Raw genomic sequence first — 22,450 nt, 5'->3', positions numbered from 1 at the left:
TTGTAAACGTCGATGGATGAAAATCTACATTTGAGATGTTCGTTAGAGAAGATCTCATCTTTACGTAGAAAGAGAAAAGCAATGATGAAAGCTAGTGATATAAGCGAAAATGTCAATCAAGCTTAACTAATATGTAAGAAAGTAATTGAACTTATCTTTTATGTGGGAGGTCGTGGAGACGGAGACAGAATTGGAGATCGCATCATTGATGAATGAGTGGAAGCCTTGAGCGATTGCTAGTGATGATCCATTGTATGTACTTCCTTTTGCTGATTTATAGAAGAACTGATAACTTCCGTTTGAACCGTTAAATTATTGATCCCACCGTTGAATCTTTAGCTGATAGTCCCACGAAGATTTTGTCCGAATTTTAGTCAGATCGGATATTGCCTGAGGCTTCTACCGTCTTATGAAGTTGCTGTGACAGAGTTTATTTTTCTTCCTTTGGCTGATTCGGAGATGCATTAATAACTTTATTCTGAACCGTTGATTTCTAGATCCCACCGTTGAATCATTATCTAGTAGCGTCAAGAATCACTCTGTAAATTTATAGCTAGATCGGACGTCGTATGTATCTTCCATGATCCTCTGAAGTCGCTACGACAAAGTCGTTTTTTCTTGATTTCTGCAGTTTGGATGATTCTGGGCCAACTTTGAAGGTGATTTGCAGATGGAGATTAACACCAATTGGTAATCCGCTTACGGGAAATGATTCCTTGTAGTGAGATCTTCGCTAAGAGTACTTAGTTAGACCTTAGGTCTTTCTGATGCGTCGGGAAAATGTCTCGCAAAAGCTCTAGTTGCACATCAAATTTTGTTTCAGACTAGGCACATTGAGGACTATTCCAATTGTTTCTTGTACAGGAAGCAAGATGAATAACTTCTTGATCTTGAGTCCGTTTGACGAACAGTCAGGTGTGGTGGACTATCGGATTGATAGTGGTCACGTTGGAGCCTTTGTATCGGGTTTTCGACCTTATCTCCGGCGCCGGAGAGTTTCTCAACCTACCATCTCCACTCTGCTTTTAAATTCCTTCCTTTGCTATATTTGTTTTTGGTTTCGGTTGCTCCGGTAGCAACATACGATCCTCAGTGAATATAGGAGGCAGTATCCAGTGATGCTTACTCTTTGGCTGACTTCTGGTGATCTTTCTTCTTTACTTCTCTTTCCTTTGAATTTTCATTACACGACATGATTTTGTGAGATCTGAACAACGTCTTGTGATTAAGGAAGATAAAGCAGAAGCTCTCCAAGGCGAGGAAGGGACGATTTTTCTTAGATATATGTTGCGTTCTATGCCTCTGACACATGGTCCGTGGTGATGAGGCGTGGCGATGACGTGAAGCTTTTTAAATTGAAGACCATCGGTGACGAGGTGAAGACGTGAAGCCTAAGATGGGAATGTTGGTGGAATCGTCCTGGAAACGACGATGGACGTAAAATCGGTCACAAAGGTGGCTGATCTGATAGCCGCAGACATGCATCTTTGGGCTACAGCCAGGACGTGCTTGTCGCAGAAAAACAGTAATAACTCTTGTTAAACGTAATCAATTGAGGCAAGGATGAATCCGTTAGAAAGATAAGCCTTGTAGCTTCAAAATGATGTGCAGATCGGCTCCTGGTTCCTTTTAGATCGCCGGGAAATCGATCTGAAAGCAGACAGATCGGGTGTAGACGGATCTGTGTCTCGATAAACAACGCATGCTTGAGAGAAAAGCCTATAACTCTCGGAAGACAGCACCAAATGGAGCAAAATCGATCTTGTTGGAAAGATAAGCCTCAGAGCTTCATGATGATATTAAGATGGGCTCTTGATGTTTTCTGAATCGTTGGGAGTTTGCTTTCTAATCCAGTTGCTCCCACAGTTCGAATCTGCGATTTGACAGGTGTCATATGTTTCATTGAAACAGTGATAACGCTTAGTAAACAGCTCGGAATTGGATGAGGTCGGTCTCTATTGAAAGATAAGCCTCGGGGCTCAGTTGATACTTAGATCGCCTCGTGATGCCTTTTAGATCGCCGGGAATTTGATTCCGAGGTCAACAGATCGGATATAGATCGATCTGTATTTTGTCAGTCTTCTGCAGATAAACGGCAGTATCTCCGAGAAAACAGACCCTAACGAAGTGAGCTGGGGCTTGTTAAAAAGAGGAGCCTCAGCCTATGCAATGTGCTTTTCAAGATCATCACTAAGACGATGGTAGAGCGTCTGAAACCGTTAATGACAAATCTGATTGGTCCGGCTCAAGCTAGTTTTATCCCCGGGAGAGTAAGTACGGATAATATAGTGTTGGTTCAAGAAGCAGTCCATTCCATGAGAAGAAAAAAAGGGGTAAAGGGCTGGATGCTTTTGAAGTTGGATTTGGAGAAGGCTTATGATACGATCCGATGGGATTATCTGGAGGATACACTTATTTCTGCGGGGTTCCCCGAAGTTTGGGTAAGATGGATAATGTGCTGTGTGTCGGGCCCGGAGATGAGTTTGTTGTGGAATGGAGAGAGAACAGACTCCTTCAAGCCGTTACGGGGCCTCCGCCAGGGTGATCCCTTATCTCCGTATTTGTTTGTGCTATGTATGGAGAGGCTTTGTCACTTGATTGAGCGATCGATTGATAACAAACAGTGGAAGCCCATTAGTTTGTCTCAAGGCGGTCCCAAGTTATCTCATATCTGTTTTGCTGACGATCTAATTTTATTTGCGGAGGCTTCAGTAATGCAGATAAGAGTGATTCGGAAGGTGCTGGAGACATTTTGTATAGCCTCTGGTCAAAAGATTAGCCTGGAGAAGTCAAAAATATTTTTTTCAGGGAATGTCTCACGTGATCCGAGCAAACTGATAAGTGAGGAGAGCGGGATTAAAGCAACAAACGACTTGGGTAAATATCTTGGGATGCCAGTACTTCATAAACGCATCAATAAGGATACTTTCAGTGAACTTTTGGAGAAGGTCTCTTCCCGTTTGTCGGGTTGGAAGGAGAGAACTTTGAGTTTTGCGGGACGGATGACGCTTACCAAAGCTGTATTATCATCTATACCGGTCCATACAATGAGTTCTATTGCGCTACCACAATCGACTATTACTCGATTGGACAAAGCTTCTCGTTCCTTTCTTTGGGGAAGCACGGCTGAGAAGAGAAAACAACACTTGGTGTCTTGGAAAAAGGTCTGCTTACCTAAGAAAGATGGGGGTTTGGGCATTCGCAATGCGAAATTGATGAACAAGGCTCTTATTGCTAAGGTTGGTTGGCGTCTGCTGCAGGACCAGTCGAGTCTTTGGGCTGAGGTCTTCAGAAAAAAGTATAAAATTGGCGATCTCCGGGATTGTCAGTGGCTGCGTAAGAAGGGGACTTGGTCATCAACTTGGAGAAGCATTGTAACAGGGCTTGTGGATGTGATATCGCGGGGGACTTGCTGGGTTCCTGGTGATGGACATCATATTCGTTTTTGGCGAGATATTTGGGTCTCAGGGAAACCCTTATGGGAAGATGGGCAGGGCGTGGTTCCGGCGAACTTGGAGACAGAGTCAGTGCGGAGTTTGTGGAAGGACGATAGTGGCTGGGATATCAGTAGGATCAGTCCGTATGTTTCAGAGAGCCGATGTCTAGAGCTACGGGCAATCGTATTGGATCATGAGACAGTGGCGAGAGACAGAATCTCCTGGAATGAGAGTCAGAATGGCCAATTCAGTGTATCGTCCGCTTATAATATGCTGAGTTGGGATGATAGTCCACGACCTAATATGGAGAAATTCTTTAATCGGATATGGAGAGTTAAGGTTCCAGAACGTGTGAGAGCTTTCTTCTGGTTAGTGGTCAATCAAGGGATTATGACAGATGCAGAGCGTTATCGAAGGCATATCGGTGAGTCGGAGATTTGTCAGATTTGTAAAGGGGGAGTAGAGACCACTTTACACATTCTCAGAGATTGTCCAGCTATGTCAGGGATCTGGACTAGAATTGTGCCTCAGAGGAAGCGGCGTGCGTTCTTCGACAAGACTTTGTTTGAATGGGTGTTTGATAATCTGCACGAAGAAACCCCTTTTCAAGAGAGCTCTTGGTCCACGGTGTTTGCTATGGCGGTTTGGTGGGGATGGAAGTGGAGATGCGGTAACATTTTTGGTGAGAAAAGGAAATGCAGGGATAGAGTTCAGTTCATCAAGGATGTCGCGAAGGAAGTATTTGTGGCGAATGCAAGGGCTACAGTGCTTAACGGGATTCCGACAAGAGTGGAGAGGCAGATTGGATGGGTCGCACCAAGTACGGGTTGGTATAAGGTGAACACAGACGGTGCTTCTCGTGGAAACCCGGGGTTAGCGACGGCGGGTGGTGTGATACGGGATGGAGCTGGAAATTGGTGTGGAGGCTTTGCGCTTAATATCGGGAGATGCTCAGCGCCTTTAGCGGAGCTGTGGGGGGTTTATTATGGACTTTACCTAGCTTGGACTAAGGCGTTGACTCGTGTGGAGCTCGAAGTTGATTCGGAGTTGGTAGTTGGTTTTCTCAAGACAGGGATCGGTGATCAACATCCGCTGTCGTTCCTGGTGCGGTTGTGCCATGGCTTATTATCGAAGGACTGGATTGTCCGAATCACTCGCGTGTATAGGGAGGCTAATCGTCTAGCCGACGGTCTAGCTAACTATGCATTTTCTTTACCATTAGGTTTTCATTCTCTTATTGATGTTCCGGATGATTTAGAGGTGATTTTGCATGAGGATAGTCTTGGGTCAACGCGACCAAGACGAGTCCGGTTGTAAGCTTTGTTTTATTTCTTTTTTAATAATATTCCGGGAGCTTCCGTCTCCCGGTGAATCACCAAAAAAAAAAAAAAGAGGAGCCTCAGGGCTTTAAATTGATCTGTAGATCGTCTCCTGAGTCTCTCTAGATCACTGGGAAATTGAGCCTGAGTTCGGCTGGTCGGATAGAGACGAATCTGCGCTTGAAAGAAACGCCAATATCGCTTGGAAGATTGCTTCGATTGGATCTAGGTTAGATTCGTTGGAAAGATAAAGCTCAGGGCTTCAAATCGACACGTAGATTGACTCCTCTCTCTTTAACTCGCCGTGAAACTCTCTTCCAAGTCAACCGTTTTGACAACTGAATCTCTGACCTAGAGGCTTATCAGTAGAAAATCAGCGATATTCATCGAAAGAATTCACCTATAGAGATGAGATAGGTCTCTATAAAACTCGAAGCTTTCCGTTGTCGCGTAGATTGTATCTTGTTTCTTTCCAGGTCGCTTGGAGTTTGATTCGTAAGTTGGCTGTTCCGACAGCTGCGGATTTGTCAGGGAAATTGTGTCTAGTGCAGAGAAGTGATGATCTCTCCTAATAGACAGCTCGGATCGAGGCGAGGTCGGCTTCTTTAGAAAGCTGACTCTTGGGGCGATCTGTAGATAGGTATATCACTGCCTAGTTCATCAGGATTTTCAAGGAAAACGATCCCGAAGCTGACTGGTTTTATAGAGTTGGGTCTCATGACTGGTTGCACTTGCTTGAGGTAAACGTTTATATCTCTCAGCATATATCTTCGATTAAGGCGAGGTCAACTTCTCCGAAAAGACGACTCTCTGGGCGATCCGTAGATGTATTAACCCTTACGAGATTCCCTGTGATTTGTCGGGAATTCGGCCCCGTGGTGAGCTGGATTATTCAGACGGATTCGTAGTTCTAAAGATCGCATCTTCTGGATAGCAGGGATAACATTCGATAGACAGCTCCGATGGAAGTGAGGTCAGCTTCTAGGGACACCTGACTCGCTGGAAAATCCATAGATGTGCTACTAGTTTCGAGAATCGTTGAGACTTGTGGGGGAATTGATCCCTAAGATGACTAGTCTTCTTAAGAAAGGATTCTATGTCAAACGAGATTGCATCCTCTGCAGAAACATGGAGATAATTCTCGGATGAGATATCGGATCGAAGGGTAGTTAGATTCCCTGGAAAGCTAACAACCGGGGCAATCCGTGAACATATTATTTGATGCAAGAGTCGTTGCGACATATCGGGAAATCGGTCCTCAGGTTGACTGGTCTATTCAGACGGATCTGTGTTGAAACAGACAGCATCGGCTTTACAAATACGGTGATAACTCTCAGAATAGATATCCGATTGAACCATGGTTAGACTCCCTGGAAAGCTGATCTCCGGGGCAATCCGGGAACACGTTACACGTCACCCGGTTCATTGGAACCTGACGGGAAATCGCCGAGCAAATAAACGGATTGGATTATCTTGGCTTGATGAGCGTTCACCGAAAACTTGGATGAGTAATATGCGAAGAGAGTTGTTTGTGTCCCCCTACCTGGCGCGCCAATTGTTGATTCTGAAAATCACACAATAAATTTGTTTAAAGGGGGTAAACAAATTTACTTAACTCTCTCGCTATTCAGTGACCAAAGATTCAATGAAAAGAAGAACAAGGTTGCTTAGAGACAAAGTTAGGGTTTTGCCCAAGAACAATGAAGAAAACTAGGGTTTTTAGTATTAAATTTCGGATCCTTAGAATAGAGGACAAACCCCTCTATTTATACACTATTAAGATGGTTAAAAGATTTGTTAAACTTCTATTTCTTCGAGGATTGAATCTTCTAATTTCCTTTATCTCCAAAGACTTCCTATTTTCAAAGGAGAAAACTTCTTTTTCTTCGAATTAGGAAGTCGGCTAGACGGTCTCCCTACTTCGGGCTAAAGTCGGCAAATGACCTCCTTATTTTGGCCCATTAACAGGCTAAACCGGGATACCCCGGTTTGATTGAAATCTCAGTCTAATTCGTAGTTCCTTTGGTTTAAGCCGGTATTGTCGGAGGTGCTAATTCCGGCACCAACACACATGTTTGATTTGTGTCAATCAGAAATAAATATATAAACAAATATAAGTTAAAGACGAAGTCTGTTACGCATGGTTAAGGCAAAATAGAGCGTTTTTGTTGCTTCAAAGTACGAACTTTAGATGTCAATATCAAAGAGTATGACATAAGTAACTTATATCTTCTCTCTTCTATATGTGAAAATGAACAACTATGTATTTCAATCATGCATGTTTCTGCAATTTAGTAGATGAATCTTTTGTTATATTTCGGTTAGTATAAATGGCCACTACTACTGGTTTATTGATTTGCAGACTTATGAAACAATTAAGGTCGACAATCAACATAATTAATAGAAACGATAAACTTAATCACCACACCACTTTTGTCAGAAAAAATCACAATTTTTTTTGATACAATTACTTAATCGATCATTTGACATATATATAAAGTCTGAATACGGATTTGCATTTGAGTTTAATTAAGTACTACTGTACGTTGTAACATGACAAGTGACGAATAGCAGATTTGAAAATATTATTAAAAGAAACAAATAGATGGAACATAGCTAGCGCTACGTACATATAAATGTGAACTTGCACAAAAGAAGATGATTCAATTCCATTTATGGCAATGTGGCTCGACCGTGATTAATGCTACCCTTAAGATGAGATGGTTTCTGTTTACCAAACTTAAACTTTTATGTTGGAGTTTTGGAGGTTGGCATAGAAAATGTATTGATTTAAAGTAATGTTAATGTAGTACATACAACTATTCATTGTACAAAAAACCAACTGTTCACAACAAGTGGTTTTTCTGTCAGAATTTTCAGTTATAGGACGTTACTACATTACAAATACAGCATCAGTCATCGATTACACTCAAAACCCTACGTGGCCGAAAAATTGTCAGTCTATAATTTGAGGTTGTGAATTATCCATTAAATAATACGCCCCAGCCAGTGAAATCCCAAACGAATCATTTCATATGATTACATGTATATTAATCTTTTACAAAAATATCTATTAAAGTATCTGAGTGAGTATTTATTAACAAGTGTTGTTTAGAAAAGTTGGAACCAAATACTCGTCACAAATCACACTAATTCATTTGGTGGTTTATATTACTAAGCTAGCGCAATTGTGTAAATAAAAATAAGTATTGATTACCACCTTAATTATGAGTAGTTATACGGTTGTAATTTTCGAGGTACCGTACAAAAGAGATTTGAGGATCAGAAACAAAGAATGATGGGAAACTAATTAGTTTTAGAAACATAATATAATGCGTGGCTTATAAGTTACTAATCTTGTAATAATCAAATTAAGTGGTTTCCCAAAAACAAGCAAATCACTTGTGTTGTGTGTCATGCTTATATACATACATTACACAGCCTAACTTAATTTTTAATATATATGTTCTAGAAGAACAAAAACTGTCCATTCTTTGATTTAATGTTAGCCATTCAGAAAGAAAAAAGAGTTCTCAAAGTTACAAGGTCGAATATCGGTAATTAACTTGCTTTGGTTATGACTAGTGACGACTACAAGAGATTATGGACCTATCACCAAAAACCAACATCTTGGTTATCCAAAAAAATGGAAAACACAAGAGACTCTGGATTGACTCAGAGTCCGAACAAGTTCTTGAAGTCTCAGTTGTTATGTGTGTATCCACATGTGGCCAATATCAATGGATGTAACCCAATGAACAATACTACTAGACTAACAACCACTTGGGGTTACAGAGTAAGTAAAATTGGATCCTTGAAGTTATTGAAAATGAAATATATATACATGAAAACAAGCAATCTCCAAGCCCCAGGAAAAACAAGAGAGCGCAAGAGAGATAGAGAGTACACTGTGATAATATTACTCTGTCTTGGAGATTGGAGGCACTGAAAGTTTGGTCTCGAGCATAAATGAGAGATCATGCATCTGTGACATCAGCTCCTCCGCAACATCACTCTTTGACTTGGGAACTGTTGTCGTTGTGCCTACAACAAGATCAACTGTTTGATCTTTACTACCATCAGGATCACTCGGTCTGAAATCAAAAGCGAAAAACACAAAAAAAATCCGGAACATGTTACTAAAGCTCCTTGTAAGCATGAAATGAAGGTTATTTAGAGAGTTTAGAGAATAAGGAATCGACTAGAAAATAAGAAACCTGTCTAAGGTTGAGGTTCCAGAAGGTATGACTTTGACTTCCTCTGAGTTGGTTTTGCCGCCACTACTTTCAGAAAAGAAATCAGAACGTGAGATGCTATCAAAATCAAGGTCTCTGTTATTGTTATTTTCCCCAAACAAGTTCATTTCCGGATTTTTTTCACCAGAGGGATTCGCATGAATGGTGGGAGGCTGCAGAGATGTCTGCAGAATGGTTGAGGATGTGAAACTATCCCAAGTCCCAAAGAGATCATCTTCTTGACATTTGCCTATGTCAGACATCACGCTTGTATCAGTATTCTGCTTCTCATCCACGCTCTGTTCTTTAACACCGTTCTTATCTTGCGCATGTCCATAAAAAATCTCAAATTGGGAACTTTCCATGGTTTGAGAAAGTGGATTATTAGGAGTCTTGGAGTTAGCCGAGCTTGCAAAATCATTCCAGTCATCGTCATCATCATCATTAACATCTGTAGGGGTCTTCTCAATGGATTTTTTTTCATTGGTTTGCCATAGATCATCTCCGATCCAATCAATATCCATGGATGAATTTCCATTGCCACCGACAATCTGTCCCTCATTCTTGTCATGGACGGCTGAGTCGTTGGTTTGGGCCTCACCAGTGACATTACCAAATAAATCATCTTGCAACCAATCGCCAGCTTTTGAAACATAAGCAGTTGAAGAATCTGCCGGTTGTGCATAGAGTAAATCTTTTCCGGAACCAAAGACAGAATCCATATGAGCAGCCAAATCAACTGGAGAACTTACAAATGGGTCACCATCAATCTTTTTCTGAGAAAGATTTTGATCAGCAGATTGAAAGTCAGAGTCCCAATCAGAAGAAGCAGCAACAATCTTGTCATCAAAAGACTTAAGGTCAGCATTTGATAATGGTGCACCCTCAAAGAAACCAAAATTTTCATTCTCTTTAGAAGAACTATTTCTCTGAGCATCTTCTTTACCTTCAAACATACCAAAACTCTCATCCTCTTTAGAAGAACTATTTCTCTGAGCATCTTTTTTACCTTCAAACATACCAAAACTCTCATCGTCTTTAGAAGAACTAGTTCTCTGAGCATCTTTACCCTCAAAGAAACCAAAACTTTCATCCACTTTAGAAGAACTAGTTCTCTGAGCATCTTCTTTACCCTCAAACAAACTAAGGTTTTCATCCTCTTTAAAAGAGTTCCGAGCATCTTTCTCCTCAAAGAACCCAAAGTTTCCCTGCGCTGCGAAAGAAACACTTTCCTGCGCATCTCGTCCAGCAAACAAACTAAGATTCTCATGTTCCCCAGAAGAAACAACACTCTTAGGTGCATCTTTTTTATCAAACAAACCAACATTATCATGCTGTTGCGATCCAACAACTCCCTGACTCTTTACACTATCGAATAAGCTAAGACTACGTGGATCCTTAAAATCATCATCCTCCACAGGTTTACTCTCTGCCTGCTCCACTTTGGAAAGATCTCCTCTCCGCTCAACGAAATAATCATCAAGATTAATCCCGCCTAGATTCAGAGGGTTTTTCTTCTGTACTGATTGTCCATCATCAGACTTCTCCTCTAATGCAGACCATTGTATTTCCAAATCAAGAAACTTAGACAAAGCAATTCCTTTTGAAGGCGGTGCCTTAGTAGCTCCTCTGCTTGACCCATCCGTTTCCTTTAGTGGCTCTACCATCTCCTACAGATGAAAAGTTCGTTTTTTTGAAGACACAACACACCACATTCTACATCTGACTAATACACAATCAGCTAGGAAAACAAGTAATTACAAATTAGTGAGAAAGGTATCGACTTTTACCGATCCATCGAGATTAAGAGAGGTGAGAAACCATTTGTAAGCAGAAGTGGAAGTAAATTTGATGGGATCAGGAGGATTATCACTCGTGCGTTGCTGATTTCCACAGAAGACACAGATCAGAGACTCGATTCCTCGTAAAAGTTTTCCTTTGCAGTTTCGGCAACGAAGGTAGGGAGCTGAAGCATCAAGTTCTGCGATAGCCTCCTCGGATGTGGGAAGGCTGGGGAAGGATGAGTCCGAGCAATCGTCGACGGAGGTGAGCTTGGCCTCCTTTCGAAGCGAGACCTTGAGTTGGTTTATCAGATCTACCGAGATCTCCATCGCCATTTCGTTAAGGAATCTAGGGTTTGAGGATGAAGATTCTGAGTCTTCCTCCTCTGTATCAATAATAATATCGAAGGATGATCAATTTGGAGAGACCTGCCATCTGAGGCAAAGCTTCTGCAACATACCCAATCAATTTTAAACCAAAAATAACCAGACAATCGTACCGAAACCGGTTTACCAGATCCGTCCATACCAAACTACTTCTTTGAAATTCCTTTGACTCAATTTGGTTTATGAGTCTTTCAAATGGTTCGTTCTCTTGCTTCGATGCTTCTTGACTAAAAATAAATGATTTATTAATCTCATTGTACAAATAAAAAAACACACCTTGAACATCTATCATTTTGGGAAAATAGCACATCTCACATGCTTATAGAGCCCGTCTCTACTGTTGATTCTGTAATCAAACAATGAATTTGTACTAAGGGATTTAGACAAATTCACTCCTCTCTTAGCTCGCAAATAATCAAAGGGAAAGAACAAAGTTGCTTGAAATAAAAGCTAGGGTTTGCTCTATAATTGTAGTCTCTTCTTGGTTCAAGATGGGTCCTTGGGGAGTTTGACCCCCCCTATTTATACAATGGGTTGAACGTATCAAAATATGATATTCTAATTATCCTAGGTCTAAATCTTCATTACTTCCATTCTTCATGAGATCCTCCTTTCTTAAATGGAAGTTTTCCTTTACACGACCTGAGAAGCCGCCTATGAGGATCTCGATTGTCGACCCAAATCTTCTGGCGAGCTCATGACTTAGGCCCATTAACGGGCTAGCCGGGATTCCCCGGTTCAATCGAATTCTCGATTTTATTCACGTTATTCCTTGGTTTAAATTGGTATTGTCGGAGGTGCTAATTCCTGCACCAACAATTAGTCCCCCCCCAGTTCGGAGAATCCGAGTTGCTTAATTCGAAATTTCCGAACTTAGAAATTGAATTTCGATTTAAATCTTGGAAAGCGTGAATTAATCATTAGATTTCCGAATCGATTCGTATTTCGAACGTATCTGACACGTGTCAAATCGCCGCGTCTGTACGCGCGCGTGAAGCTCAGGAACCGAAGCGTCTCGTGGGTTTAATGATGACCTCGTAGGTTTGCCGCCCATTCGACTCTATTTATATTAGATTAAACCCTCGGGAAATCATTTTCCGCCGCTTGCAAGAAGAATCTAAGGTAGCTCTCGCTCTCTCCTCTGCGAATTATTTTGTACTCTCGATTCTTTATCGATTTTTCCGGCAATGGGTAAGGTTGTTCTTGTCTCTCCGTCCTCTTCTTCCTCCGGGAGCGAAGTGTCATTAGTTCGCCGAAACTCTCGGTTAACCGGGAATCCAAGTAACGAAGCTCAGTCTAGTCGATCTAACCGGATCGAGATTCCGACGTTGCTTGATGAGCTATCGGGAAGGTTCCGGTGGACATCTCGCAGCTCCTGAAGATCCGGTGGATTTCTTAGCTCAGTTCGACCCACTCATCGACCTGGAGGATGCTTATAACACGCAGCCGCAGTATACAGGCTGAAGTTAATGCGCGATTACTTCATCAGGATCATGTTGAATTTGACCTCGACCCAGTGGTTAGCTGGAACACCGAGATCACCGCGAAAAAGACCCTTTCAACAACTGAGTCAGTCGCGGAAGTATTTGCCTTGTGTGGCTACGGAGATCGCCCGCTCACTTATTAGCTCAGTTCGACCCACTCATCGACCTGGAGGATGCTTATAACAAGCAGCCGCAGTATACAGAGGCTGAAGTTAATGCGCGATTACTTCATGAGGATCATGTTGAATTTGACCTCGACCCAGTGGTTAGCTGGAACACCGAGATCACCGCGAAAAAGACACTTTCAACAACTGAGTCAGTCGCGGAAGTATTTGCCTTGTGTGGCTCCGGAGATCGCCCGGAGCACGTTTGGTGCAAGGAGGGTTGCTCCTGAAGTGGGTCGTGCGGATGCTTATGACAGGTTACCTCCGGAGCTTATGACAGGTTACCTCCGGAGCGATTCCTGTCATATCTTTCGTAGACCAAGCAAAAGATGACGACCTCGATTTCAAGAAGGCGATCAGCTCTTCCTTTCTCTCCTAGTTAGCCTCCTGGAATATCAGTCTCTAGCATCCGCGATCTCGTCTCGAACTTCAGTTTGACCAACGATTCTTTCACCAGCTTGGCCTTCGCACTCACCTCGTCCATCCGCGAGATCTTCCCCTTCAGTCGGCGGTGGAACGGAATTACGATTATCAGGACTCAGCTCGGCAAATAAAGTACGAACATCGAAGTCGCCGTCCATAAGATCGGTGATACCAAAAGCTTTCACCTCGGCCTCCAATTCCTCTGCATCCGCTACCAATCTTAACATCGTGTCATCCGACTTCATCTCCACTTCGCCACCTTCGACCAACGCCTCGAGAGTCTTGATATTCCCAGATACTTGGTTGAATTCAAAAAACTTTGGTTCTGCCGCCTTCGTATCGTCAATATGAGCTTTAATACGATCCAATCGCTTCTGAACGAGCTCGCCATCTTATCAAGGGCCGATCTCCGGACAAATTGAGCATATTCAAGTCGACGTTCTCGAAGCCTCTTCATCTCCGAAAGAGCGCGACCAGCTAATTCGTCATATTTCCTCTTCATCTCCTTGGCGTCGTCTTGAGACCTTGCCAGGTCGGCCAGCGCCTGAGCTACTTTTTCCTTTTCAACGGCCAAAGCCTCATGGGCATCTTTCGCGTTAGTAGCCTCTACGGAAAGGCTCCGAACACAACGCTCGTACAAATAAGTCAAACGATCCCATTCGGCGATCGCCTGGACAAAGAGCGTGTCAAGCGAATGCAATTCAAAGAAAAAATTGGAATCAAACCCAGAAGGTGAGCATACCTCGATCGACTTCCTGGCCGCTCCGGCGAAAACTTCAGGAGCAACCCTCCTTTTGGTGATGACACATGGCCTTATCACCATCATTCATCTCCAGGCTCCCTCGTCTTCGTGAAACCAAGTATCATCATTGTAAGTACGACCAGTTATGTATCATACATATAGTTTAGTCCATGTTTGTCGATTCGGGAAATCAATTTTCTACTATTTTGTTTCGCACGTCTCTTTTTGTGGTTCGGCCAAAATTATGAGATTTACTAAAACCTTGAGGCATAAGAGTTTTTCTTACCCTTATTTCAGGATTTTTTTCTCTCATTATGAGAGAGTTTGTATGAGCTGAGCTATTTGGTATTCTATGTGGGATGTATATACTATTAGATAAATTCTTTACTTGAAGATTTCCTCTTAATAACTCAAGTTCACAAAAAAAAAACAAAAATCACAAAGAGGAAAGTACATTTATTCGCTCAAGTTCACGTACTAAAATGCAACACAGTGTATATTATAAGACTGTTTATCTCTAGAACCCTTTCATTTAATATGGAGCTCTCATTGTACTGTTGTTGCTGTTAGTTTCTAAGAAAAGGATATAACTCATACCTAAAGTTACAGCTCGTACCGAAAACTCTCCCTCCTCGTTTACCGTCACAACACTGTGGAAACTTCCTCAAAATCCCTTCCAAACACTCAAAGCACTTTGTAAATATTAAGTCTTTCGTACACTGCACCATTGCATACACCTTCTTTGTCCCAATTCTCTTCTCCCCTGCTGCGTACAACACCAATTGTTTACCATCCAAGTTGTTTCTATCGGAGGCTTTATATGCCAGCTTCTCCAGGAGAGCCGACGTCTCCTTGTTGAACAACCCCCGATCACTCATGTTGTTTGGGTTGGACAAATAGAAATCGTTCTCATAATCTATCTTATTGAAGGAGGCAACTGAAGATATCTTTAAAAGACATTGGTCATACCATATTATTGCTCCCTTATTTCTTGGACATCTCCTACGAAGCTGTCACATACATATACGTACATATATATATCAAGAACAATATTGCATTGTTTAATCAGTATTTTTTAACTAGCCTTTAATGTCTATCAGTTTTGTCTCAATTCAATCATTTATATAAAGTATCAGGATCATTGCCCACATATTTAAGATTTGACAGAAAAAATTAACCGACGTGTGTGCTCATCGTAATTTTTACATGTAACTATATGACTGCTAATTTATAATATTGAAGTCACAATTACCCCAGAGACGGCGGTGCTAATGCAAGGGGGGCACTTGGACCAGTAGGAGTCGCCGCGACACTGGAACATGACAAAGACGTTATTGGGATCCTCACCTTCTTCGGTGTAGCGGAAACCGTCACGAAAATTTCCAATCGAGGTGATGGTACTGAGGACTTAGTTGAGATTTTTCTCGAACGCGCTCCCCTGCTTATATTTTCCTTGAGTGTTGCTGCATTTGTGGTGCAGATACGCATTGGTAAGGTTCAGAGATGAAACACTGTGTGTAAGGAGGAGTTGTATGGCTATCATGGCCAAGATATGGACAGATCCAAAAACTGAAGACATTGTTTGAGATATCTGATATTTTTGGTGTGTGTGTTTTTTCATTAGATGAATCGTTAAGGAGTTGGAATCTTTATATAGGGGAGACTCGAGGGATTGCTATTGCTCTAAAGTGAAGTTCATCTTTTTGATAAAAAAAATTGGTAATATTACAATTACTGGAAGTTGTCAGTTTGAGGTCACACACAACAAAATTCGATTGATCATCTCATTTTCTAAAAAAAAAAGTTTATAAGACAGGAGAGAGGAGTTGAGCGTTTAGACTAGTATTTTGCGGCGAAGGGACAGGAGGCGATGAAAAAGTCAAAGTTCGAAGGTTTGTCTGATTTAAATCACACAATAAGTTCTGTCTCGACCTGAAATGAAGGCAGTGTGTGAGTTTATAACTAGTTTATGTAATTATGCAACGACACCGTACAGTTTCATCTCATATCATGTTATATATTACTCTCTCTGTAAGTTTGATGTTTTAAGTTTCGCACATAAATTAAGAAAAAGTAACTTTTCTATTTAATTTTAATTACTATTTTAATAGTTTAATAATATTACTATTACCTCTCTCCTTTCACTATTGGCAACAAACAAGATTAATAATCATATTTAATTTTTACAAAACATCAATCTTATGGAACAAATAAAAAAATCCAAACCATCAAATAACTTGGAACAGAGGGAGTATTTTTATGTCTAGTAGTAACGTTATGTTTGTATGTTGCTGGAAAATTTAGAAAAAAATAAATGCTGAAAACACTGTATTTGATGATTGTTACATAGTTTCTGTTTTCATTTTTTGGTCACATAATATAAAATTCGTTGATTATTCAGTTTTTAGAATATTTTTTGTTTTGCCATATTGGGATCTCTTTAGGCATCTGAGCTCCGCTTCTTCCCTTTGGCTTAGCCTCCTGGAATATCAGTCTCTAGCATCCGCGATCTCGTCTCGAACTTCAGTTTGACCAACGATTCTTTCACCAGCTTGGCCTTCGCACTCACCTCGTCCATCCGCGAGATCTTCCCCTTCAGTCGGCGGTGGAACGGAATTACGATTATCAGGACTCAGCTCGGCAAATAAAGTACGAACATCGAAGTCGCCGTCCATAAGATCGGTGATACCAAAAGCTTTCACCTCGGCCTCCAATTCCTCTGCATCCGCTACCAATCTTAACATCATGTCATCCGACTTCATCTCCACTTCGCCACCTTCGACCAACGCCTCGAGAGTCTTGATATTCCCAGATACTTGGTTGAATTCAAGAAACTTTGGTTCTGCCGCCTTCGTATCGTCAATATGAGCTTTAATACGATCCAATCGCTTCTGAACGAGCTCCGCCATCTTATCAAGGGCCGATCTCCGGACAAATTCAGCATATTCAAGTCGACGTTCTCGAAGCCTCTTCATCTCCGAAAGAGCGCGACCAGCTAACTCGTCATATTTCCTCTTCATCTCCTTGGCGTCGTCTTGAGACCTTGCCAGGTCGGCCAGCGCCTGAGCTACTTTTTCCTTTTCAACGGCCAAAGCCTCATGGGCATCTTTCGCGTTAGTAGCGTCTACGGAAAGGCTCCGAACACAACGCTCGTACAAATAAGTCAAACGATCCCATTCGGCGATCGCCTGGACAAAGAGCGTGTCAAGCGAATGCAATTCAAAGAAAAAATTGGAATCAAACCCAGAAGGTGAGCATACCTCGATCGACTTCCTGGCCGCTCCGGCGAAAACTTTCTCCTCCTTCAAGTCTAAGGGCATCGAAGGAATACCCGAGCCACGACCAATTTCACGAAGAAGCTCAGCACAAGCGACAGAATTAGAAGTAAAGGGAGCAGCCATATCGTCGTAACGAAAGCCCCATCTATGGTCGCTTACCCGCGGTCGTTTAGAAGCATCCGCACGACCCACTTCAGGAGCAACCCTCCTTGCACCAAACGTGCCAGACGAATTCTGAAGACCAAGTACGAGCTCCCTCCTTGCAACCTGACCATCGCCTCGCATCTCGGAAGGGACGACAACCTCAACCTCTTCTCGCGTCTTCTCAGAAGCCATTCCAGTAGGATTCGAACATCCCGGCTCAAACACACGACGACCGACCTGATCCAAGAGGCTTCTCCTTGTAGCTTCTGCAATCTGTTGTCCCTCGGAAAGAGACGGCTGCGGAGTCTCCGAAACGGCTCTCTTCTCCTTGTATTTCCTCGAGTAGTTGGGGATCGCGTCTAGGTTTATCCTTCCCATCTTCCAACGAGTCGCTATAAGCAAAGGAAAAGACAACGGCGGATAAGCCACAGCATCGTAATAGAAGTGAAGTCTCATTTGATGAAGTGCGTACCTAAATTCTGACGAGATCGACCTCTAGACGAACGACGAGCCGTCGTCTTCACACTTGGCCGATCGAGTCGACGAATCGCCCAGGGCGCCAGTATGAGTCCGACCGGGGACGAGCCGAGAAGAATTCGAACCCAACGACATCGAAACCAAAGAAATAACGAATCAAAACAAGACAAAAGAGAGAAAGAACTCGTACCTCTGCTAAAGCGATTGAAGGGTGAAACGATCAAAGGAGGACAGTACTTATAGAAGACGCATAAGCAATTCCCGAGACAAGCTCATTACGCCTATGGGAATAGCGTTGTAATGATCACCTATGCCACAACGGCCATGCAACGCCTAGATATTGGAGCCTCGAAAAATGCAAAAGAAAGCTGGACATCGCGTTTTCCCCATGCGCGACCTTTCGTTTCCTTCGGTTAAGAGTCGAACACTTGAAATCCTGATCCACGTCATCAACAGTGCATCAGGATTGGGGGGCAACTGTTAGGGGTTAGATTTGGGCTTGCTTGGCCCAAGGCCCAAATCCAAGTCAAAGGCCTAAGCAGAATGTTAAGTCAAGAGGGTAGGCTCGTCAAAACCCTGGAGGAGTGCCCTACACGCAGAAGGCTATAAATACGGAATAGCATGTCTTGTCAAAGGGGGGGGATTCCGCGAGGACACTTAGAGACAAAGACCAACTCGTCAGATCGCCCGTCTCAACCAGCTCGTCATCTCACCCGTCTGAAGCATCTCGTCAGCCGGTCCGTCTCAAGTAGCTCATCAGCCCGCCCGTCTCAAGCAGCTCGTCAGCTCACCCGTCCGAAGTATCTCGCCAGCCGGCCCGTCTCAAGCAGCTTATCAGATCGCCCGTCTCAAGCAGCTCGTCAGCTCACCCGTCCGAAGTACCTCGTTTGCCCATCTATCTTGAGTAGCTCGTTTACTCGTCCGTCCGAAGTGTCTCGCCGACTTGCCCGCCCAAAGTAACTAACCTACTCGCACGTCTCAAGAAGCTATTCAACTCGTCACTTATCCGCCGGATCATCCCTAAAACTGCCTAACTCGACATACGACCTTCCTCCAGTAATGGCCTAGCTCGTTTATCGCGATATGAACTACGTGTGGCTTGATCCCTTTCTAAGGGTACGTAGGCAGCCTTTTACAAGGTTCAGCTATAAAACGAATAAACTCTATTCTTCCTCGGATATCAAGATCGTCTTCCGGCCTCAAGCTCGTCTTTCATCTACAATCGGCTCGTTCTTACTCTATTTATGCTTGTTGAAGAAATCATCCTTTGTAATCCGTCCAATTCGCCTAAGTCGCGGGCTCGTCATTAATAGAAAGATTCTTCTTCCTTCCCTAGAGATCCCATTTTCGTACTTGTGTGATTCGTGCATCAACAGCTGTAACAGAAATGAGAGAGGATTTTAGAATTTTCGGCGAGGGATGGGGAGGGCAGATGAAAAAATCAAAGTTCAACGCCTTTTACTAAATTAAAACTTTTAGAAAACATAATCATAGGATACGCACTGGCCGGTTTTGTGCAAGGAGCAGGATGATTTTGGGTGTTGGGATCTTGTGATTTGTGAAGCTGTTTTAACTTTCATACGTATAGTAACGTAGACTTCCTTTAAAAAAGAAAATGTTCCATGGAAATTAGCTAAAACCCATGCATTGCGATAGAGTGGAAACTTTCTAACGCTACGAGGATTCGTTGATCCAAATACATTTGACATCACAGATTTTTTCAATAGGATAAACGTAACACAACGGAAATACATCATGAATCTTCTTGAACGACATAATATGGGTGATGAAAAATTATTTATGCTGAATATATATTCACCATAACTGACGCTTATATCCAGTACATAATCTTTATGATCGGTTAAATATTTCTTGCTTGTTAGAAGTTTGCATTATCTTAATTACAGGTTTGATAGAGCTACGGATAATCACAAAATTATCTTGTCAATCAGGGAGTAGTTTTACCCGTTGAATGACTTGGAAATTGTAGGATCATGACTCAGATTAAGCAATGACGCGGAAATATTCGTCTAAATTAACTACACGTGACGCTATTTAGTCGCCAACAATAAATTAGAAAACGGAGTTCTATGTTAACAAATTTAAGATGTCAAGAATAATAGAGCTTCTTATTCATAGCCAACAACTGTAATTAATAACCAAATAAAGAGTGAGGAAAAACACAGCTTGGGATCTTAGTCATAGGCACATGTGATCTAAACCAGCACAAAGGGAAATCCAAGAATAAACAATATAAATAAAAACTAGTAAAAAGCTCAAAAAACCGGAACTGAAGTAAAATAAGTAAGGTGTCAAGAGAATGTGTTGTGCATCGTCATCAAACAGTTTTTGAATCTGAAGTCCTTAGAAAAGGGTAAAGTTCATACCTAAAATCACAGCTCGTACCCAAAATCCTCCCTCCTTGTTTACCGTCGCAACACTCGGGAAACTCCTTTATAATGCTTTCCAAACACTCCTTACACATCTTAGGCTTAACTAGATCTCTCATACACTGAACCATTGCGTACACCTTCTTTGTCCCGACCCTCTTCTCCCCTGATGCGTACAGTGCCATCTTGCCATTGTCCATGTTGTCTTTATTATTTGCTTTCAACGCCAACTCTTTGAGGAGAGCCATTGTCTCATTGTTGAATGACTTTATATCGCCACTTACCCTGTTCGGGTTGTGTAAGGGGAAATTGTTCTCGTAATTGATCTTTGAGATGTTGAAGTCGATGACACTGATTGAAGTAATCTCAACAAAACACTGATCGAACCATATTATCCCACCTTTGTTTCTCGGACATCGCCTACGAAGCTGTCATTTACATTTTACATAATTAATTCATGTTTTGACGTGTTAAAATAATTAATACATTAAATTATGAAATAATAGCTAAAATATTATTAAATAAATATAAATATATAAGAAACAATCATTGTGCGTTTGTGCTTTCTAACTAATTCATGAATCTGTATTAGAAAATAGGCTTTCATAAGTTGAAAATGTGAATGAAGAATCTGTTAGACATAAAAAAACAATACCATTCATTACCCTTCCTATTTACCTAATTTGATAAATTGTACGCTAGGGTCATTGAATTGGTCGCGATGGACAGACTTAAAAGCCTTGAGGGCTGTTGGGCACAAGAAAATCTTGAATCAAACATAAATTGTTGTATACAAATAATCACAGAACATAATATTTCTTATTTAAAACAATTTGTTTTGGCTAAAATAACATTTAATATGATATGAAGAGAGTAAGTAATGTTACCCCGGAGATGCCGGCAGCATAGCAAGAGCGGCACTTAGAATTATAGGAGTCACCGCGGCACTGGTAGAGGATGGTTACAGCATTGGGTTTTAGACCACTTGTCATGTGCATGGAACCTGAGCGAAAATTTCCGGCTGCGAGAAAACGGATGTGATCGTTAAGGATATACTCGTACTTGCTTCCTGGTTTATATTTCCCTTCACTAACGAGACATTTGTGATGCAGATACTCATTGGTCAGGTTCAGGGACGAAACATTGCGTATAAATAGGAGTTGTGTGGCCACCAAGGCTAAGAAAGGGAACCAAACGAGACGTTGTAAAAGAGAACATGAAGGGTACATATTGTATTTTGTTTTGCTTATTTTTTTCAAGAGTCGGGTGTTTTTTGTTTTTTAGTATAAATGAAGCGTTAAGGTGTGATGTTTATATATACAGGAGACTAGGAAGAATTTTAGCTGATTGGCTTCAATATTTTGGTCACTAGTTTTTCAAGACGGTATTCAATTCCTTTTTGGTTACCTTATACAAAACTGGATTTGATCATTTTAGTTTGGAGAAGATTTTGTTTTTCGTCTGTAACAACCAAGAGAGAGGAGTTTGGTATTTTCGGCGAGGGATGTGGAGAGCATATGAAAAAGTCAAAGTTCAAATACTTTACTAAGTTAAAACTCTGAGAAAATAGAATCATACCAAACTTGTAGTGCACCGCTGGTTTTGTACAGGAGCAATAGAATTTTGGCTCTGGGGATTTTGGGCTAAGATGTTTTAACTTTCATGCGTAGTGTCCCTGTGAAAGAAGGTTAATTTTCAATTGTAGTTATCTCATTTCCATTGCAATTAGCTCATATTTTTTAATCCAAAGATATTGTAACTCTACTTCACGTAGAGCATGGTTGCATTCAAAAGAATTAGACTATTCAAGATAATGTGATTTCGACACTGTAATAGCATTGTCTTTCATCTCAGAGTCTAAAATAAAATAAAAAGTATAATGCTACGAGAAGAGAGTAAAAGATTAATTTAGGCATATTACATAGATTTCTAAGTGACTAAGAATATTGTAATTATTTACTATTTGGTTTCTATCAAACACTAATTTATGTCTTGTGGATTTTTATTTTTTTGTAAACAAATGATGAATATATACATCCAAGCGTATTAATGTTAGCATATACTAAAAATTGTTGGCAAATGAAGTTATCATGAAGCTGATAAATGTGAATTTACTATTTCTTCCGACTTCTACATACATCGACTCCGGCACAAGACATGATGCCACATGGCCTTATCACCATCATTCA

At 41.5% G+C, this 22,450-nt stretch overlaps 6 protein-coding genes, 1 long non-coding RNA gene, 1 other non-coding gene and 3 pseudogenes across 13 annotated transcripts; 5 read left to right on the top strand and 6 right to left on the bottom strand.

Annotated features, from left to right (window-relative positions):
- The first annotated feature begins 174 nt into the window (after positions 1-174).
- Positions 175-1,020, top strand: AT4G06965. The gene is made up of 2 exons (NR_142067.1): positions 175-690; positions 867-1,020. It is a non-coding gene; the product is annotated as an other RNA (long non-coding RNA).
- A 1,130-nt stretch (positions 1,021-2,150) lies between these two features.
- On the top strand, positions 2,151-4,754 carry AT4G20725 (annotated as a pseudogene; the record flags this gene model as incomplete). Its single annotated transcript has 1 exon — positions 2,151-4,754.
- Positions 4,755-4,818: 64 nt separating this feature from the next.
- On the bottom strand, positions 4,819-6,481 carry AT4G03035. The gene has a single exon (NR_144006.1). It is a non-coding gene; the product is annotated as an uncharacterized misc_RNA (transcript).
- Positions 6,482-8,263: 1,782 nt separating this feature from the next.
- On the bottom strand, positions 8,264-11,324 carry AT4G20720 (dentin sialophosphoprotein-like protein). 2 transcript variants are annotated; one of them, NM_118190.3, is made up of 3 exons: positions 10,782-11,324; positions 8,974-10,661; positions 8,264-8,850 (listed from the first exon to the last, which is right to left on the bottom strand). In NM_118190.3, the coding sequence occupies exons 1-3, from the start codon at positions 11,106-11,108 to the stop codon at positions 8,676-8,678; spliced, it is 2,190 nt and encodes a 729-aa protein (NP_567615.1). In that variant the 5' UTR covers positions 11,109-11,324; the 3' UTR covers positions 8,264-8,675. The 2 variants fall into 2 exon arrangements, with proteins under 2 accessions (NP_567615.1, NP_001329219.1); NM_001341455.1 differs by having other exon boundaries at positions 8,974-11,324.
- A 1,022-nt stretch (positions 11,325-12,346) lies between these two features.
- AT4G20715 lies at positions 12,347-13,140 on the top strand (annotated as a pseudogene; the record flags this gene model as incomplete). Its single annotated transcript has 4 exons — positions 12,347-12,510; positions 12,606-12,741; positions 12,792-12,908; positions 12,997-13,140.
- A 17-nt stretch (positions 13,141-13,157) lies between these two features.
- Positions 13,158-14,056, bottom strand: AT4G20707 (receptor-like kinase; the record flags this gene model as incomplete). Its single annotated transcript, NM_001341454.1, has 2 exons — positions 13,158-13,621; positions 13,705-14,056. The coding sequence occupies 2 exons, from the start codon at positions 14,054-14,056 to the stop codon at positions 13,203-13,205; spliced, it is 771 nt and encodes a 256-aa protein (NP_001329283.1). The 3' UTR covers positions 13,158-13,202.
- A 471-nt stretch (positions 14,057-14,527) lies between these two features.
- On the bottom strand, positions 14,528-15,593 carry AT4G20710 (annotated as a pseudogene). The gene is made up of 2 exons: positions 15,225-15,593; positions 14,528-14,982 (listed from the first exon to the last, which is right to left on the bottom strand).
- AT4G20703 (uncharacterized protein) lies at positions 14,793-15,928 on the top strand (the record flags this gene model as incomplete). The annotated part of the gene is made up of 3 exons (NM_001341453.1): positions 14,793-14,818; positions 15,230-15,462; positions 15,597-15,928. The coding sequence occupies 3 exons, from the start codon at positions 14,793-14,795 to the stop codon at positions 15,662-15,664; spliced, it is 327 nt and encodes a 108-aa protein (NP_001329282.1). The 3' UTR covers positions 15,665-15,928.
- Positions 15,929-16,108: 180 nt separating this feature from the next.
- On the bottom strand, positions 16,109-18,674 carry AT4G20700 (RNA-binding; reverse transcriptase, putative (DUF1204); the record flags this gene model as incomplete). 2 transcript variants are annotated; one of them, NM_118188.2, is made up of 3 exons in its annotated part: positions 16,109-17,786; positions 17,867-18,063; positions 18,180-18,247. In NM_118188.2, 3 exons carry the CDS (start codon positions 18,245-18,247, stop codon positions 16,462-16,464), a joined length of 1,590 nt encoding a protein of 529 aa, NP_193802.1. In that variant the 3' UTR covers positions 16,109-16,461. The 2 variants fall into 2 exon arrangements, with proteins under 2 accessions (NP_193802.1, NP_001329281.1); NM_001341452.1 differs by having other exon boundaries at positions 16,306-17,160; positions 17,233-17,786; positions 17,867-18,674.
- Positions 18,493-19,275, top strand: AT4G20690 (uncharacterized protein; the record flags this gene model as incomplete). The annotated part of the gene is made up of 2 exons (NM_118187.1): positions 18,493-18,690; positions 19,057-19,275. The coding sequence occupies 2 exons, from the start codon at positions 18,493-18,495 to the stop codon at positions 19,273-19,275; spliced, it is 417 nt and encodes a 138-aa protein (NP_193801.1).
- A 720-nt stretch (positions 19,276-19,995) lies between these two features.
- AT4G20680 (cysteine-rich repeat secretory protein, putative (DUF26)) lies at positions 19,996-21,603 on the bottom strand. The gene is made up of 2 exons (NM_118186.2): positions 21,149-21,603; positions 19,996-20,689 (listed from the first exon to the last, which is right to left on the bottom strand). Exons 1-2 carry the CDS (start codon positions 21,488-21,490, stop codon positions 20,210-20,212), a joined length of 822 nt encoding a protein of 273 aa, NP_193800.1. The 5' UTR covers positions 21,491-21,603; the 3' UTR covers positions 19,996-20,209.
- Between the last annotated feature and the right edge of the window lie 847 nt (positions 21,604-22,450).

This window comes from Arabidopsis thaliana, chromosome 4, assembly GCF_000001735.4.
Source record: "Arabidopsis thaliana chromosome 4, partial sequence".
NCBI classification, from domain to species: domain Eukaryota; kingdom Viridiplantae; phylum Streptophyta; class Magnoliopsida; order Brassicales; family Brassicaceae; genus Arabidopsis; species Arabidopsis thaliana.
The sequence above is the reverse complement of the archived record's forward strand: the minus strand, read 5'-3'. Positions and strand labels throughout refer to the sequence as shown.

Coding starts and splice junctions, on each gene's coding strand:
- AT4G20720 (NM_118190.3), bottom strand. CDS start 11,108: ATGGCGATGGAGATCTCGGTAGATCTGATAAACCAACTCAAGGTCTCG. Junction 10,662..10,781: donor CTCTTAATCTCGATGGATCG/GTAAAAGTCGAT, acceptor TTTCATCTGTAG/GAGATGGTAGAGCCACTAAA. Junction 8,851..8,973: donor GGAACCTCAACCTTAGACAG/GTTTCTTATTTT, acceptor TTTTGATTTCAG/ACCGAGTGATCCTGATGGTA.
- AT4G20680 (NM_118186.2), bottom strand. CDS start 21,490: ATGTACCCTTCATGTTCTCTTTTACAACGTCTCGTTTGGTTCCCTTTC. Junction 20,690..21,148: donor ATGCTGCCGGCATCTCCGGG/GTAACATTACTT, acceptor TGTAAATGACAG/CTTCGTAGGCGATGTCCGAG.